The sequence below is a fragment of the Molothrus ater genome, chromosome 5 (assembly GCF_012460135.2).
Source record: "Molothrus ater isolate BHLD 08-10-18 breed brown headed cowbird chromosome 5, BPBGC_Mater_1.1, whole genome shotgun sequence".
Taxonomy (NCBI): domain Eukaryota; kingdom Metazoa; phylum Chordata; class Aves; order Passeriformes; family Icteridae; genus Molothrus; species Molothrus ater.
This window is the reverse complement of record NC_050482.2, coordinates 479,851-496,680: the sequence shown is the minus strand read 5'-3', so window position 1 is coordinate 496,680 and position 16,830 is coordinate 479,851. Positions and strand designations below refer to the sequence as shown.

The following is a 16,830-nucleotide window of genomic DNA, read 5'->3' as shown; positions in this document are numbered from 1 at the left end:
CTGGTCCCCTCAGATGCTTCCAGGGATTCTCCTTTTGGGGTTACACCAGCAGCAATCCCGGTGCCAGCACTGCTGGGGACCAGAGCCGGGATAAAACAGGGATGGGTTTGACCAGGAAAAGCCTTCTCCCTGGGAGCACCATCCCAGTCCCGGGGAGAGGGAGGGCTTTGGCAGACTGGAGGATTTTTGGAATGCCGGGCAATTTTTCCTGCGTCTCACAGCAGAGCTTGGGAGCTCGGGGAGAGCTCGGCACAGCAGCGATGCCCGGGGGGATTTTGGGAAGATCCCAGTTGGTGATGCAGCCGGGGCTGGGGGCAGTGGGGACCCATCCCTCGGGGAGCTGCGCCGTGCCCGAGCCAGGATCCGGATGCTGTTCCCGGGAATGTGCGGAGCCCGGGAATGTGCGGGAGCCGGGGCGGCTTTGCCAGCTCTGGAGCGTCACGGGGCCGGCTGCGTCACCCGCCGCTTCCACGTGTGGAACTGGGCAGGATTTGGCTGCCGGGGAGGATTTGGCTGCCGGGAGCCGAACCGGGAGAGCTGTCGGGGAGCGCAGCTTTCCCGCCCGGATTGCGCTTGAAATGCGCGGCTGCTGCAGTGGGCTGGGCTGGCCCCGGCGCGGGAGGGGGCAGGGGCGAGCGGGATTATCGCCGTTTAACGATCCCAAATCCAGGCACCTCTCCTCTCCCCGCACCCTTCGCCCTCCCCGCGACGCCTCCCAGCCCGGCACTGCCGTGGTTATCCCGCTCCAAGGTCAATCCTGCCCCGGGGGTCTCCGTGGCCCCTCCGGCAGCCGCTGGAGCGGGAGGGAGGAGGGAGCTGGGTCCTGCTGGATCCGCTCCTGGCGGTGCCGGAGGCGCTGGAGGCTCCCGGGGCTGCTGTGGAGCATCCTTGTTCCACATCCCGGCCTTTTCCAGGAGGGATGATGGGAGGATGGAGAGGTGGAGGGGGTCAGGGAAGCGCAGCCGGCTCCCGCTCGCCATTCCCAGGAAATCCCGCTGCCCGCAGCAGGATGCGTGGGTTGGGGGGGCTGGCATGAGCCGGCCCTCGGGAGGGAAACCGCTGCTCCAGAGGGAAGGCGCTTCCCTGGATCTGCCCCGCGGTGCCTCCTGCAGCCCCCATCCCGCCGGGATCATCCCGATGCACATTCCTGCTCCCAATCCCTGGCCCCCGCCAGCTCTCCGGGAACCTCCTCCCTCCGGCACGGGAGGGACACGGGGGGCACCCGCCGCCCCGAGCCCCCCGGCAGCCCCTTCCCAGCCCCCCCCGGCCCTTCCACCCGGCACGAGCTGCCGGGGAAGTAAAAATATTCCCGGGAGCGGGTGACGCCGCCGGGCCGGGAGATCCGCGGGCGGGCGGGGTATTTTTAGCCCGGCAGGTCTGGGCTGCCACCCACCCCCCATCTGTCCCCCCCCGGCCCCCCCGTGTCCCCGCGGCCCCTCGGAGCCCCCGTGGGATGAGGGAATAGCAGGGAATGGCACCGGCACGGCCCCAGCCCACCCCGCCCTCCCCATCCCAAAGGTGGGGCTGCTCCCGGCCCTTCCCGGCGGGATGAGCCCCCCTCCCCCCTCTTCCGGCAGCCCCCGGGATGTCCCCCCTGGGATGGGGACCTGTCCCCACTGCCTGGGGTCCTGAGGCTGCAGCACGGGATGTGCCTGGAATGTCCCATTGTGTCCCCCCAGCCCGGACTGGGGCTGGAACTGGGGCAGGACCACGGGGCTGCCTCCCCCACCTTGGGACCAGCTGGGGACAGGGTTGCAGGGGCCACACCCTGGGGACAACCTCGTTGGGACCCTGGTCCTGGGGACAGTGAGGCAGGAACCCCATCCTGGGAGCAGCGTGTTGGGAACAACCTCTCTGGGACCCTGATGCTGGGGACAAGGCCAGGGGCCCCTCCTGGGGACTCCATCCTGTTCCCCCATGTCCTGGCACCTCCAGCTCTGTGCTGGTGAGCCCAGGCAGTGAATGCTGGGGTGCAGGGTCTCTGTGGGGTTCCGGGTCCCTGTGGGGTGCAGGATCCCCATGGGTTCCGGGTCCCCATGGGTGCAGGGTTCCCGTGGGTTCCAGGTGCCCGTGGGTGCACGGTCCCCATGGGTTCTGGGTCCCCATGAGTGCAGGGTTCCCGTGGGTTCCAGGTGCCCGTGGGTTCCGGGTCCCCATGGGTTCTGGGTCCCCGTGGATTCCGGGTCCCTGTGGGTGCACGGTCCCCGTGGGTTCCGGGTCCCCACGGGTTCTGGGTCCCCGTGGGTTCCGGGTCCCTGTGGGTGACATTGGCGGCGGTGGCCGCTCGGAGCCCGCGCGGTGCCGCTGTTCTGGGCTGGATGTGCTCCCGGGAGCGGAGCTGCTGGAGTGATTTAATCCACCCTGACTGCAGCTGACCTTGGAAAGCCGCCCAGGCGCGGCTCCGGCTGCTCCGGGGGGAGCGGAGCCCGGGGGTGCCGGGGGTCCCTGCACCCCCAGCCCTTCCCGGCCCCTCCACGGGCACGTCGCCCTTGGATCCCGGGAATGCTTTGCCTGCTGTCCCCAGTGCCAGGGCTGTGGGGTGCCAGTGCCACGTCTGGTGTCACATGGAGCCCAGCCTGCCCTCAGATGATCCCGGGCATTGTCCCTGCAGCTCCGTGTCCCTCCAGCTGAGCGGCACCCCCAGGGCCTTTCCCAGCTTTCTGTGTCTGGAGCGTTCCATGGGGCTGGTGTGATCCAAAGGGGGACATGGAACTTCATGGGATCATGGAACGGTTCCAGCCCTGCATGGCAGGGACACCTTCCCCTATCCTGAGTGGCTCCAAGCCCCGTCCAGCCTGGCCTTGAGCACTTCCAGGGTTGCAGGGGCAGCCACACCCTGTGCCAGGGCTCCACTTGGCCTTGTGGAACCTCATCCCATTGTCCTCATCCCATGGATCCCACCTGTCCAGATCCCTCTGTGGAGCCTTCCTGCCCGTGGGCACATCTGATGCAGCGCGACACAGTGGGACACAATAGAGGGCTTTCCTGTGAGGGGTGCCCCCATCCCATCCCATCCCATCCCATCCCATCCCATCCCATCCCATCCCATCCCATCCCATTATCCCATGATCCCATCCCATCCCATTATCCCATCCCATCCCATCCCATCCCATGGATCCTATGGATCCCACCCCATGGATCCCATCCCATCCCATGCATCCTATAGATCCCATCCCATCCTGTGGATCCCATCCCATCCTATGGATCCCATCCCATTATCCCATTATCCCATTATCCCATTATCCCATTATCCCATGATCCCATTATCCCATTATCCCATGATCCCATTATCCCATCCCATTATCCCATCCCATCCCATTATCCCATGATCCCATGATCCCATGATCCCATGATCCCATGATCCCATGATCCCATGATCCCATCCCAGTCTCTCGTGACTCCTCCCCGAGCCCCGGGATCCCCCGTTCCCCCCGGCTGCTCCGCCGCCGCCTCTCCCCGTTCCCGGTGCCGCATCCCCAGCCAGGTGTTTCCCACGCCAGCCGCTCCTGAGCCAGACATCTCAAAAGCCCTGGAGCAGCTGAATTCCCAACCTGCCTCTCGGAGTAATCGGCGTCTCTTTTTCCCCTCCAGTGGTTCCGACGGGAGCTTTGCTGCGAGGAATCGCTGTAACCGCTCCCCTTAATTGGCTCTTTCCTGCCGGAGCCCCCTCTCCGCACGGAAAAGCCGCGGCTTCGGCGCCCTGCCAGACGCTCTGGCCCTTTTTGCATTTTGATGTTGGTTTAATGAGTGATTTTCGGGATGAGCCGAGGCTTTGGAGGGGTTCAGGGATGCTCCTGCCTCGCCTGTCTGGCTGCCTTTGGCTCAGCACGGCTCCGGCCATGCGGAACGGGAACAGGAACAGGAAAAGGAGCGGGGATGGGCCTGGGAAAAGTCCAGAGGGGCCAGGTCCAGCCCCGAGGCAGCAGCACTGGGATGTCCCCAAAGATCCCCACATCGCCCCCCTGTCACCCCAGTGTCACCTCCTCTATCCCAGAGCCTTGGGGTGTTCCAGCTGATACCAGGAAAGCATCGAGGATGGAGCTTCCCTGGGGAAGCAGAGGGGTGGGACTGGGTGGGATTTTCATGGAAATGGTGCCTGCAGATGTGGGATGTGGTGCTGGGAACTGCTGGGGGGTCCACCCTGAGGGGGGGAAGGTTCAGGGGGGACCTTGCAGGGCCTAAAGAGGCTCCAGGAGAGCTGCAGAGGGACTGGGGCCAAGGCCTGCAGGGACAGCACCCAGGGAATGGCTCCCAGTGCCAGAGGGCAGCCAGGGATGGGATCTTGGCAATGAGGAATTCCTGGCTGGGCTGGGATTGCCAGAGCAGCTGGGGCTGCCCCTGCATCCCTGGCAGTGCCCCAGGCCAGGCTGGACACTGGGGCTGGAGCAGCCTGGGACAGTGGGAGGTGGCCCTGCCATGGCAGGGCTGGCACTGCAGGGGCTCTGGGGTCCCTTCTCACCCAACCCATTCCAGGATTCCCTGATCCCTGCATGTCCCAGCTCACCCCAACCCTGGTGCTGTGGGAGGTGATGCATCCAGCAGGATCTGCCCCCGAGGTGTTCCCAGTTTCTGTCTGGGATCCCAGCAGGTGCCAGCATTGTCCCAGTCCCTCCCCGCTGTGTCAGAGTTGTGGGGGCACTGTGGGATTCCAGGCTCGGGATGCTCCCTGCCCTGCCCCAGCCTTTCCCATCCCTCCTGGAGACCCTGGTTCTGGGGCATCCGCACCGCTCCCGTCCTCCTGTCCTGGCGGGAATGTCATGTCCAAAAACCGGGAACTGCCGGGGCCACTGCACCTTGGGATCCCCATGGAGCTCTGGGGACACCTGGCAGGTGCTGGGATCCCAGCTGGGATCTTGTCCTGCCTGGAAGCTCCCGGTTTATTGTGCCTGGGAGCTCTGGTGGTGCCAGAGCCGCTGGGAAACGGCTCCATTCCCTGGGCATGGAGAGAGGGCCTGGAGACTGGCAGTGGGAATGTGGGCACAGAGAGGATGGGGATGAGGATGGGATGGGGATGACAGCCTGTCTGGCTGATCTCAGAGGTTTGGGCATGGAGAGGATGAGGATGAGGGCCAGGCTGTCTGATCTGGGCCCTGGCCAGGGGCCGGGCAGTGCCAGCCCTGAGCCATTCCCTTTTCCAGGTGAACGTTTCCGTGGATTATATCCGCCCCGCCAGCAGCGCCACCGACACCGTGCCGGCCTTCTCGGAGCGCACCTGTGCCACCGTCTCCATCGGCGGAATGTGAGTCCTCCCCGGCCTCTGCCCTGCCCGCCTGGCATTCCCACCTGGCATTCCCACCCTGCCAGGGCTCTGTGGGGTCAGAGGGTGGCTCGCTCCCCACTTGGCCTGGGATCAGCCTCCATTCCCGGCATCCCAGCGTTGGATTCTGTGGGATACATTGGGATGCTGCTGCCTGGACCCCCCACACCTGCCCCCCCACAGCTGCATCAGTTTTGGAGGATATTGGGATCAGGTTCCCCCCATCCGGCTGCCTCGGGAGTGGCTTTGGAGGATTAATCCCTGCTGTGTATCCCGGGATGTTTGTCCTTCCCAAGGGACCCCTCCCTGATTTCCCTTCTCCATGAGAAGGTTCAGGAGTGGGGAGTGTTCCAGAGCAGCTTCCCCTCAGCCAGAATTTGTGATTTTTCCCCCTCAGGGCACGGGGTGCCAGTGCCTCTGGCACATCCCTGTGGATAGGCCGAGCCTCCAGCACATCCCTGTGGATAGGCTGAGCCTCTGGAACATCCCTGTGGATAGGCCAGGCCTCTGGCACATCCCTGTGGATAGGCTGAGCCTCAGGCACATCCAGGTGGATAGGCCGAGCCTCTGGCACATTCCTGTGGATAGGCCGAGCCTCTGGCACATCCCTGTGGATAGGCCGAGCCTCTGGCACATCCCTGTGGATAGGCCGAGCCTCTGGCACATTCCTGTGGATAGGCCGAGCCTCTGGCACATCCCTGTGGATAGGCCAGGCCTCCGGCACATCCCTGTGGATAGGCCAGGCCTCTGGCACATCCCTGTGGATAGGCCAGGCCTCCGGCACATCCCTGTGGATAGGCCGAGCCTCTGGCACATCCCTGTGGATAGGCTGAGCCTCTGGCACATCCCTGTGGATAGGCCAGGCCTCTGGCACATCCCTGTGGATAGGCCGAGCCTCTGGCACATCCCTGTGGATAGGCCGAGCCTCTGGCACATCCCTGTGGATAGGCCAGGCCTCAGGCACATCCCTGTGGATAGGCCGAGCCTCTGGCTGGCAGTGGCTCCGGGAGCTGCGTAGGGAGGATTTGTCATAGGCCCTTGGTTGCTTTCCCAGTTTTTTTTCCCGGTAGCAGCTATTTTGGAAAGCGCCCAAAGCGCTGCAGCGCTGCCTTTCCCTCCCTGATCCAGGGGCTGTGAGAGCTGCACTTCCCTTCCTTCCCTTCCCTGCAAAACCTGGGAGAGCTGCCTTCTCCTGCTCCCTAATCCCAGCGCTGGGAGAGCTGCCCCTGCATTCCCGGGATGTTCCACAGTGCCTGGGCCATTCCTGGGATGTTGCACAGTGCCATTCCCTGTACTGTATCCCAGGATGTTCCTCAGTGCCTGTGCCATTCCCAGTGCTGCATCCCGGGATGCCGGGGGTGGAACAGAGCAGGGTCTGTGTCCCGAGGCCTTTGCCAGGCTGGGATGGAGCAGGGAATAAAGCCTGGCTTGTCCTCCTGGAGTGTCTGCCCGGCATCTGGGCTGGGCTGAGCCTGCTTGGGATTCTGGGCACGGCGGTGCCGGGGCGGGAGCCAGGGCAGGAGCTGCAGCCCCAATCCCAGCTCCAGGCACTGGGATTGGGGGGGCTGGAGAACAAACCCAGCTTCTCCTGCTGGATCCCTGCTCATCTCCCAGCCTGGATCCCTGCTGGATCACTGCCCGGATCCCTGCTCATCTCCCAGCCTCTATCCCTGGCTGCATCCTGCCCATTTCCCTCCTGCAGCCCTGTCTACCCCTCCTTGTGTCACCCCCTGCATCCCAGGATCCCTCCATCCCACTTCTCCCTTCCATCTCCTCCAAGTTTTGGGCCTGATCCCTGCCCTAGAAATGTTGGTGCATTCCACAGCATCCCCGAGCATCCCTTAGGATCCCAGAGCATCCCACAGCTCTCCACAGCATCCTGGACAATTCCATAGCATCCCACAGCATCCTACATCATCCCCCATAAAAAAAAAAAGCTAGAAATCCCTAACCCCATATTTCAGGAGCACCCTGTGCTGTAATTCCAGGTGCAATTCCTGGCAGGAGTGGGAGATCCCTTCCCTGGGGGCAGTGGGGCTGGATGCTGCAGTTTGGGATGATTTGATGTTTAGGGGGTGGGATGGGTTTGGTACCCCTGATCCTGATCCTGATCCTGATCCCGATCCTGATCCCGATCCATGCTGGGCACCACCTCAGGTGGGATGAAACCCTTCCAAAACGTCCTTTGGGAAAGGAAACGTGGGAGGAGCTTAAAAATTGACATTTTTGGCTTGAAGTTCCCTAATGGGCATTTTTCAGGCTAAGGAGATTTTTCCCATCATATTCCCAGTCTTTAATTTGGGATCTGGGATTAACTGGGGGACGCTCCTTCCCTCCAGGCCCCAGCTCCAGCTCCATTTCAGAGCTTTGCTGGGAGGTGGGAATGGGGGGGTTCCTCCCAGGGAGCCAGGCTGGAGCAGGGTCTGGAATTCATGTGCTGGAATTCCTTCTCTGAGCCATTATCCCTGCCTCCCTCCCCCTTGCCCTCCTTCCCTGGGCACCAGGATCAGTCCCCGTGGGAATTCTGAGCCTTAAAACTTCTGAACCCCGAAAGAATTTGGGCTTTTCCCGGGATATCCAGCCCAGTGAAGTGCTCTGGCACTGGGAAGCAGCCAAATTTCACGGCTGGGAGTGCTGGGAATGCTCCAGAGCTTCCGGGCTCTCCAGTGGCCCAGGGAGGGGACACTTTTCCACACCCATTTCCAGGATGCAGCTGGGATGGGGTGAGATGTGTTCAGGATGAGGAGCAGGATTTGACTGGGGTGGGGAGTGGGATGTCTGGGATGGGGAATGTCAGGGAGCGCTGGGAGCCTCCCTGGCCCTTCCCTGGCCTCCCCCAGCTCCTGCTCCTTCCCCAGCATTCCCAGGATCCCCATTCCCAGGGTGCCCATTCCTGGGGTGCCCATTCCCGAGCTGCCTGTTCCCAGGATGCCCATTCCCAGTGCTCAGCATTCCCAGGCTGCCGCAGCTGCTCCGGCTGCAGCGATTCTGTCTCTTGCCAATCCCGAATTTTTTGATTCCTCCCCCTGCTCCGAGACCTAATTTCGGCTCCCGGTGCTGGATTTGCCCTTCCCCCCACTCATGAAGGGGCACACCCGGGATTTGGGAAGGGATCAGTCCCTCCATCCTCTGGACAGATCCTCTTTTTTTGGGGATACTGAGGGAATTAGTGTGGGGGGGCGGTGACTGGAGGAGAATTAGGGAAGTGCTGGCGAAGGAGAATTCATGGATTTGCTTAAAGCAGTGGAATGTGATGGCTTCACCCCTGCCTGGCACAGGCCCCTCTTGCTGATCCCAGAAATCCCAGTTCACTGGGAGAGGCTGCTCCCAGCCCCTTCCCGTGGAAATGGGGGTGGGGGGGTCTCCCTGTCCCAACCCCCCCAAATTGGTGCCCAAATTATTTCCCAGAAAAAAAGTGGGATGGTGGAATCAAGGAAATTCCTGTGGGCTGGGGGCCATCACCCCTCAGTTTTTGGGGGGAATCCGGGGGTGGCGCCCCCCCCCCCTCCAAACCAGTGCCCACCCCCTGCTCCTGGAGAATAGTGACGGGATTGGGAAGTCCAGGAGGAGGCTCCTGTGGGCTGGGAATGCTGAGCCTGCTGCGTTTGGGCTGGGGTGGGAGGGGAGTTTTGGGGTGAGATTTTTGGGGTGCTCCTGGGAGGCTTCTCCCTGTGGCATGAGCCCAGCTTGGGTCCCCCTCTGTGCCCAGAGAGCTGGGATGTGTCACTCCAAGGCCTTCCCTTGGGATGGGATGGGATTGGGGTGGGATGGGACTGGGGTGGGATGGGATGGGACTGGGATGGGATGGGACTGGGATCTCCCTGCCCCATTCCCACCCCGATCCCATCCCATTCCCACAGCAACATCGCGGAGGCGCTGGTCAGCAAGGGCCTGGCCACGGTGCTGCGCTACCGGCAGGACGACGACCAGCGCTCGGCGCACTACGATGAGCTGCTGGCAGCTGAGGCCCGGTGAGCGCGGGGCTGGGGGGCTCTGAGGGGTCCCCTGTGCTCTCCCTGTCACGTCCTGTGTCCCCTGTCCCGTGTCCCCCTGCCCTGTCCCTGTGGTTTGAGGTGATTCCCGCACACAGCTGCCCATGTCCCTCTGTCCTGTTGCAGCTGTGTCCCCTGGGCACCTGTCTGTCCCCAGCTGTGTCTCGGGTACGCCAGATCCAGGTGTGCACAGCCCAGCTCCCCATGCAGAGGATCCCATATCCCGGTGCCCCCCATGTCCACTCCATTCCCAGCCCCAGGAGCCCCCCAGGTGTCCTCATGTCCCTGTCCCTCATCCCAGGCTCCCGCTGGAATGGCGATGGACACCCTTCCCTGCCCGGCCCCGCTCCCTCCGGAGGCGGCTCCGTGGCGGCTGAGCCCGGCGGGGATGGTGGGATCTCAGCTCCTCCTTGGCAGCAGATCCCGGCACGATGCCGAGAGCCGGGAAGAGCAGCTTGGAGGGGGCTGCGGCGCCTCGCCGGGCAGGGCTGGCTGCTGGGAAAAGGCGGATCGATCCGGAGAGAGCTGCTCCCGCTCCCACCCAGCCGTGCCCGGGCGGTGGGCGGCCGGCAGATTGCTCACAGGCTCCTTCCCAGCGCCTGGAATGTGCCTTTTGGGAAGCCTGGCAGGAAGTCAGCAGCTCGGAGCTGCCAAGGGGGCACCGGGATACAGGCATGGGATGTGGCACCTGGGGCTGGATGTAGGGCTGGGATGTGGTACCTGGAGCTGGATGTAGGGCTGGGATGTGGCACCTGGGGCTGGATGTTAGGGCTGGGATGTGGCACCTGGAGCCAGATGTGGGACTGGGATGTGGCACCTGGAGCCGGATACAAGGCTGGGATGTGGCACCTGGAACTGGATATGGGGCCAGGATGTGGCACCTGGAGCCAGAGCCACACTCCAGGGTTGGGCTCAGCCTGGATGTCCCCAGGTGGAGGTGCTGGATGTTCCTGCCTGATCCTGGAGTGGATCAGGTGGTGGAGGTGGCTCATCCATGCCATTGGGAGCTTTGGCACATCCCAAATCCAGGATTGTGCTGGCACCAGGCAGAGGAGCCGGCAGCTCTGGGACCATGCCAGGAGCAGCAGGAATGGGATACCCTGAGATTTGGGATGAGGTTGTGGTGCAGGGCCTGGAGCAGTTCGGGGGATCCATTCAGCATTCCCAGCTCTTCAGAGAGCCTGGAATCACACCCCAGACCATTGGCTCTGCCAGAATCCTGGCACACTCCAGCCTTTCCCAACCCTCCAGGCCAGGCCCTGGGGCACGAGGGAACACTCCAGGCTCCAGGTGGGGACAGAGAGCTTGGTGGCCTCATCCCGAGGGAACATCCCAGGGGAACATCCCAGCCCTGCGTCCTTGTGCCGAGACAAGGATCTGGGTCCGAGTCCAGCGTTGGGCCTGGATCTGGCAGCAGCTCCAGCATCCCGCTGGTTTTCCCTGCGTTCAGTGCCTTCCATCTGTGGCATTCCCCTTGTTCCATGGCTGGGACAGCCCGGGTGTCCCGGCGGGCGCAGGGGAGGCTCCAGCTCCCATCCTGCTGCAGCAGGAGCTGATTCCCAGCACTCCCTCTCCTCTCCAGGGCCATCAAGAACGGGAAGGGGCTGCACAGCAAGAAGGAGGTGCCGATCCACAGGGTGGCCGACATCTCTGGAGTAAGGATCCATTCCCTCGGGCACATGGGATGGGCGGGAATTCCTCAGGACATCAAGCGGGATAAAACCCACACGTGCCGTTGTTTTGGGAGTTCCTTGGGGGGTTTTTCCCTTTTTTCCTTGGATAAATAAACCGGGAGTTGCCCCATAGCCTGGGAACCAGAAATGCCAGTGGGAATCCAGGATTGCCCCGCTCTGATGAGGGAATCTGGGGATCCCCACACCTCCCAGCAGAGCTCATTACGTTCTCCTCAATTAATTAATATTTTTGAGGATTTCTGTGGAGCCCTTCAGTGCTGGGATGGGGAGGGGCAGATCCTGGGAAAGGGGAGTGATGGGATGCTCTGTTAGGGATGGGGGAAATGGGGAAATGGGGAAATGGGGCTGGATCTGTCCTGCTGATCCAGGCAGCTGCCCTGTGCGGGGGGAAAGGATGGGCTTTGGGGGGTATTTGGGATGGATTAGGGGATGGGTTTAGGCATGAATTTTGGATGCATTTTGGCTGGATTTGGGATGTATTTGGGATGTGTTTTGGGATATATTTAGCATTTATTTTGGGATCTATTTGGGATTTTTGGATGTATTTTGACATGTGTTCTGAGATGTATTTGGGATGTGTTTTGGGATAATTTTGGGATTGATTTGGGATTTTTGGATGTATTTTGAGATGTGTTCTGAGATGTACTTGGGATGTGCTTTGGAGTATTTTTGGGATTTGGGGATGGATTTGGGATATGTTTGGGATGCATTTTGGGATGTATTTGGGATTTGTTTTGAGATGCATTAGGGATTTGTTTTGGGATGTGTTTGGGATTTTTGGATGTATTTTGACATGTGTTTTGAGATGCATTTGGGATGTGTTTTGGAGTATTTTTGGGATTTTGGGATGGATTTGGGATGCATTTTGGAATATATTTGGGCTGTATTTGGGATTTTTGGATGTATTTGGAGATGTGTTTTGGGATATATTTGGGATTTGGGCTGTGCTTGGGGCGCACAGCCCATTCCCAGCTGGAAGCGCTCAGCTCTGTGCCCAGATGTCACACCCCAGCTGTCACAGGGACAGGAGCAGCCCCCGCTCCTGGCCCCGCACGTGGGGGTTCCGGGGTCCCTGAATTCCCGTTTTCCCGCAGGACACGCAGAAGGCGAAGCAGTTCCTGCCCTTCCTGCAGCGCGCCGGCCGCTCCGAGGCCGTGGTGGAGTACGTGTTCAGCGGCTCCCGCCTCAAGCTCTTCCTGCCCAAGGAAACCTGCCTGATCACCTTCCTGCTCGCAGGTACGGAGCCGGGAGCACTGCCGGATCCCGGGATTGGCACTGCAGGGATTTGGGATTGGCACCACAGCATCGGCACTGCAGGGTTCCTGGAATTGGCACCGTGGGGTTCCGGGATCGGCACCATGGGATCCTGGGATTGGCATAATGGGGTTCCCGGGATCAGCACTGCAGGGTTCCCAGGACTGGTGCTGTGGGATCTCGGGATTGGTGCCATGGGATCCCAGGAGAGGCGCTGCGGGGTTCTGGGATCAGCACTGTGGGGTTCCGGGATTGGCATCATGGGGTTCCTAGGATCGGCACCTCGGTGTTCCCGGGATCAGCACTGCAGGGTTTTGGGATCAGTGCTGTGGGGTTCCAGGATTGGCACCATGGGGTTCCTGGGATCAGCACCACAGGGTCCCGGGATTGTCACTGCAGGGTTCCCACAATCGGCTCTGCGGGATTCCAGGATCAGCACTGTGGGGTTCTGAGATCAGCACCATGGGATTGGCACCTTGGGATCCAAGGATCGGCACTGTGGGGTTCTGGGATTGGCGCCTCTGGGTTCTGGGCATCAGCACTGAAACATCCCCTGGGCTGGCACGGGAACATTCCCTGGACTGGGACATCCCGGGATGAGCGGTCACAATTAACGCTGGAGCTCCCTCAGGCCAGGCTGGGAGGGGTGGGGGAGGTTGGGACTGGGGAGGGTGATCCCACCCAAAAAACTTGGGAGCAGGTAGGGAAGCACAAACTGGGGAGAAGGGAGGGAATGCCAGGATGGGGATGGGGATAGGATGGATTGAGAATGAGGAGTAGGATGGGGATGAGAATGGGAATGGGAATGGGAATGGGAGTGGTGACAGGATGAGGATCAAAATGAGAGTGGGGATGAAGATGGGAATGGGATGAGGATGGGGATGAGGATGAGGCGGAATTCCATCAGCATTTAAAGGATTCAATCCTAGGATCAAACACTGGGAAAGGTGGAAGTGTTTATCCTAGGGGGAGCAAGGATGGAGTCAGGGATTCTTTGTCCATCCCTTTGTTCCCAGAGTTGGGAATGTGTCCTGTCTCTGTCCCTCATGGACACTGGCACTGGGATGGCCTTTGGGAAGTGGGGGCTCCATCCCTACTCCCAGTGATGCTGGGATGTCTCCTGGTGCTGCGATCCCTGCTCCACAGGGGAGTCCCTATTCCATGGGAGTCCCTGCTCCATGGGCATCCCTGCTCCGTGGTTCTCCTCTTTGGAGATCCCTGCTCCATGGGAATTTCTGCTCCATTGGGATTCCTGCTCTCTGGTCCTGCTCCATTGGGATTCCTGCTCTGTGGTCCTGCTCCATTGGGATTCCTGCTCCATGGGAATTCCTGCTCCATTGAGAATCCTGCTCCACCCTGCTCTGTTCTAGAAGGGATGCATCCCCAAGACCATCCCATCCCATAGAATCCCATGATCCTGGTGGGACCCTCTGGCTTTTATTTTCCCTGTTTTTTGTTGGATTTCTCCCCGGTGCCATTCCCAACCCTCCTCTGCCAAGCCAGGAATAGGATAAATATCCGCCTTTTATCAACGCCTGCCTTTTTTATGGATATCAAATGCAAATGAGCACCAGAAAGAGATGCCAAGTCCCTTAAAATGTGACTCCAGGGATGCTCCCGAGGGAGCTCATCCCGGCTTTCCAGCTAAAATAGATCCGTCAGAGCACTATAAATATGTGCAAATACAGGCGCCGGTTTAATCCCAAATTCCTCTCTCCCGGCAAAACTCCGGAGCCTGACGCCTTCCCGGAGCGGGGGCTGGGATAGGGAGGATTCCCGAGGGATGAGGGGGCACCTCTGGGGATGTTGGAGTGGCCAAGTGGCTCCAAGGGGTCCAAAATCTTCCCTGGGAGCTGCGGGATTGGGAGGCGGGGATGACAATCCGGGGTTTTTCCCTGTGAGCATTCCCAACGTGGGGCTGTGCCAGTGCTGCTCCCGCCGGGATCCGGAGTGGATCCTCGGCATTCCAGTCCCACTCCCGCAGTTCCTGGGTGTGCCCTCCCTCCGGCTCACCTCCCCTGCTCCCAAAATCCATAAATCCTGTGGGAGATTGATCGATCCCTGGCGCTCGGCCCCGGCACAGCTGATCCCGGCCCAGAGCCATCCCAGATCCCGATCCCGGCTGTGGCTCTGGCACAGCGAGGGGGCAAAGTGCTCAAATCCCTGGAATCAAGGCTGGAAGGGTCCTTGCTCCAAGGGATTCTCCCTGAAAGATCTGTTCTGTCTGTTCCCACTGAGGGCCAGGGAGGAATTTCTCCTGGAATCCTGGTGCAGGATCCTGCAGGGATGCTGTGGGATACTCTGGGATGCTGTGGAATGCCCCTGGGATGCTTCAGGATATCCCAGGGCTGCTGTGGGTCACCAGGAATGCTCTGGAATGTCCATGGGACGCTGCGGGATACCTTGGGATGCTCAGGATGCCGCAGGGTACTCCGGGATGCCGCGGAATTCTTGCCCCCATCCCTCCGGGGCTGATTCCGGGATGGGAGCAGCCCCAGAGCCGCCCCCTCCATCCCAGCCTTGGCCCTGGCTGGGCAGGATTGTGCTGGAATTCTCTGGGAAGCCCAGGGGAGCGTGGTGGCTGCAGCACTTCCAGCCGCATCCCTCATTAATCCGTCACGGCTTCCCGGGAAGCGCGGCACAGCCGCGGATTCGGGATTAGCTGCTATTTTTAAAGTGCTGGAGAACTTTTCCGGGTGCCAAGCGTCCCCTCCCCACTCCCGCCAGCGTTCCTGGGGGGATGAGCGCGCCCAGCCCAGCCTTCAGAGCTTTCCCTCTTCCAGAACCTTCCCTCAGGTGGGCTTGGGAAGCGTCAGAGGCCGGAGAGGATCTGGAGCGGGATCCCAGCCCCGAGGAGCTGGGAGCTGGCAGAGTTTAAGGATTCTGCTGCTTCCTCAGCTCATCCCTTGTTATTTTGAGGGAAAGAATTCCATTGTGGCCCATGAGCCCCCCTGGCCCCTTCCATGGAGGAGGACGGGCAGCTCCAGCCCCTCATTCCCATTCCCAATGCGGCACTGGTGGACGCTCCTTGCTGGAAAAATTTGGGATCAGTGCTGGGTCAGGATCAGAGCCAGGGTTGGGATCAGAGCCATGCCAGAGCCCACCCAGTGCTGGAAGGAGAATCCTGGGGTGATCCCAGATCTTGGGGGAGCCTGATGGTTCCAAATAATGAACAAAGATCCCGGGATTTCCTGCTCCCCATCCTACATTCTGCTGTGTTTCCCAGAATTCCCCTTTTCCAGAAATCCCCCTTTCCTTCCCCATTTCTGGGGACAGAGGATGTGTGTGCCGTGAAGGGCAGGGACAGGGCTGGGAAGCTCCTGCTGGATTCCCTGGAAATGGCTTCCTTTGGAGGCAGCACGACCTGGGAATGGGGACTGGGATGGGATGGGATGGGGATACAACAGGGCTGGGAATGAGGATGGGGATGAGGATGAGGATGGGGAAGGATCTGGTGGCACAGGGATATTGTCCCTCAGGATGGGCTCTGGGCAGGATCTGTGTCCTTGTGTCCCTGGGTGTTGGTGACACTGACATGGCCCTGGGGATGTGTCACCTCCTCACTCGTGGCTCCAGCTTGGAGCTGTATTCCCGGCACTTCATTCATTATGCAAATTATGTAAATGATCATTAATAATGCAGGACTTCCCTGTGCTCTGAGCTGGAGCAGGGGGATCCCGGGGGCAGCGGGAGAAGGGGGCAGGGGAGCGGCTGTGACAGAGGGATCTGGGTGGGGGGCTGGATGTGTCCCCATGTCCCCATCCCTGTCTCCTTGTGTCCCCATCCCTGTTTGTCCCTGAGTCCCCATCCCTGCGGACACATCACTGTGTCCCCATCCCTGCTTGCCCCTGCATCCCCATCTCTTTTTGTCCCTGTGTCCCTATTCCTGTTTGTCCCTGAGTCCCCATCCCTGCGGACACATCCCCATGTCCCTATTCCTGTTCGTCCCCGTGTCCCTATCCCTGTTTGTCCCTCTGTCTCCATCCCAGACTGTCCCAGCCTGTCCCACAGCCATGCCACCCCTGGACCCTACTGGAGCTGCTCACATCTCCCTTGTTTCCAGTATCCCCTTCCCTCCCAGCCCTTCCCTGGGTTGCCATTCCCAGGCCCTGACCATTCCCGGGGTGCCCTTCCCAGGTTGCCATTCCCAAGCGCTGACCCTTCCCGGTTTCCCTGCAGGGATCGAGTGCCCGCGGGGTGCCCGGAACGTGCCGGGGCTGACGCAGGAGGGGGAGCCCTTCAGCGAGGAGGCCACGCTCTTCACCAAGGAGCTCGTGCTGCAGAGGGAGGTACGGCCGGAGCCGGGCGCGGGGGGTCCGGGGGGGTCCGGGGGGATCCGGGGGCAGCAGCTGTCAGCTGCACCCAGAGATCCTGGGGATACCAGGAGTGTCCTGTGGGATATGGAGAGATCCCGGGTGCTTCTGAGAGATCCGAGGTGTCACCAGCAAATCCCAGGCGATACTGAGAGATCCAGGAGATCCCAGGGGATACTGAGAGTGCGCTGGGCAGGTGCAGGATGGATGTGAGGTTGGATGTGGGGTTGGGTTCCGGATGGATCCCCCTGTTTGAAGCTGTTCCCATTAATGTCTCCAAATATTAAAATTCCCTGGAACTCCTGTGATTTCCCTGATTG

General features: G+C 61.0%; 1 protein-coding gene across 1 annotated transcript in view; it reads left to right on the top strand.

The window, feature by feature from the left end:
• Positions 1 to 16,830, top strand: part of LOC118698183 (staphylococcal nuclease domain-containing protein 1) — a 79,675-nt gene that overhangs the window by 46,741 nt on the left and 16,104 nt on the right. The window contains exons 12-16 of the mRNA XM_036401291.2: positions 5,139 to 5,239; positions 9,118 to 9,228; positions 10,832 to 10,904; positions 12,038 to 12,179; positions 16,377 to 16,486. Of these exons, the coding sequence (XP_036257184.1) occupies positions 5,139 to 5,239; positions 9,118 to 9,228; positions 10,832 to 10,904; positions 12,038 to 12,179; positions 16,377 to 16,486 (537 nt within the window). The remainder of the gene's footprint in view (positions 1 to 5,138; positions 5,240 to 9,117; positions 9,229 to 10,831; positions 10,905 to 12,037; positions 12,180 to 16,376; positions 16,487 to 16,830) is intronic.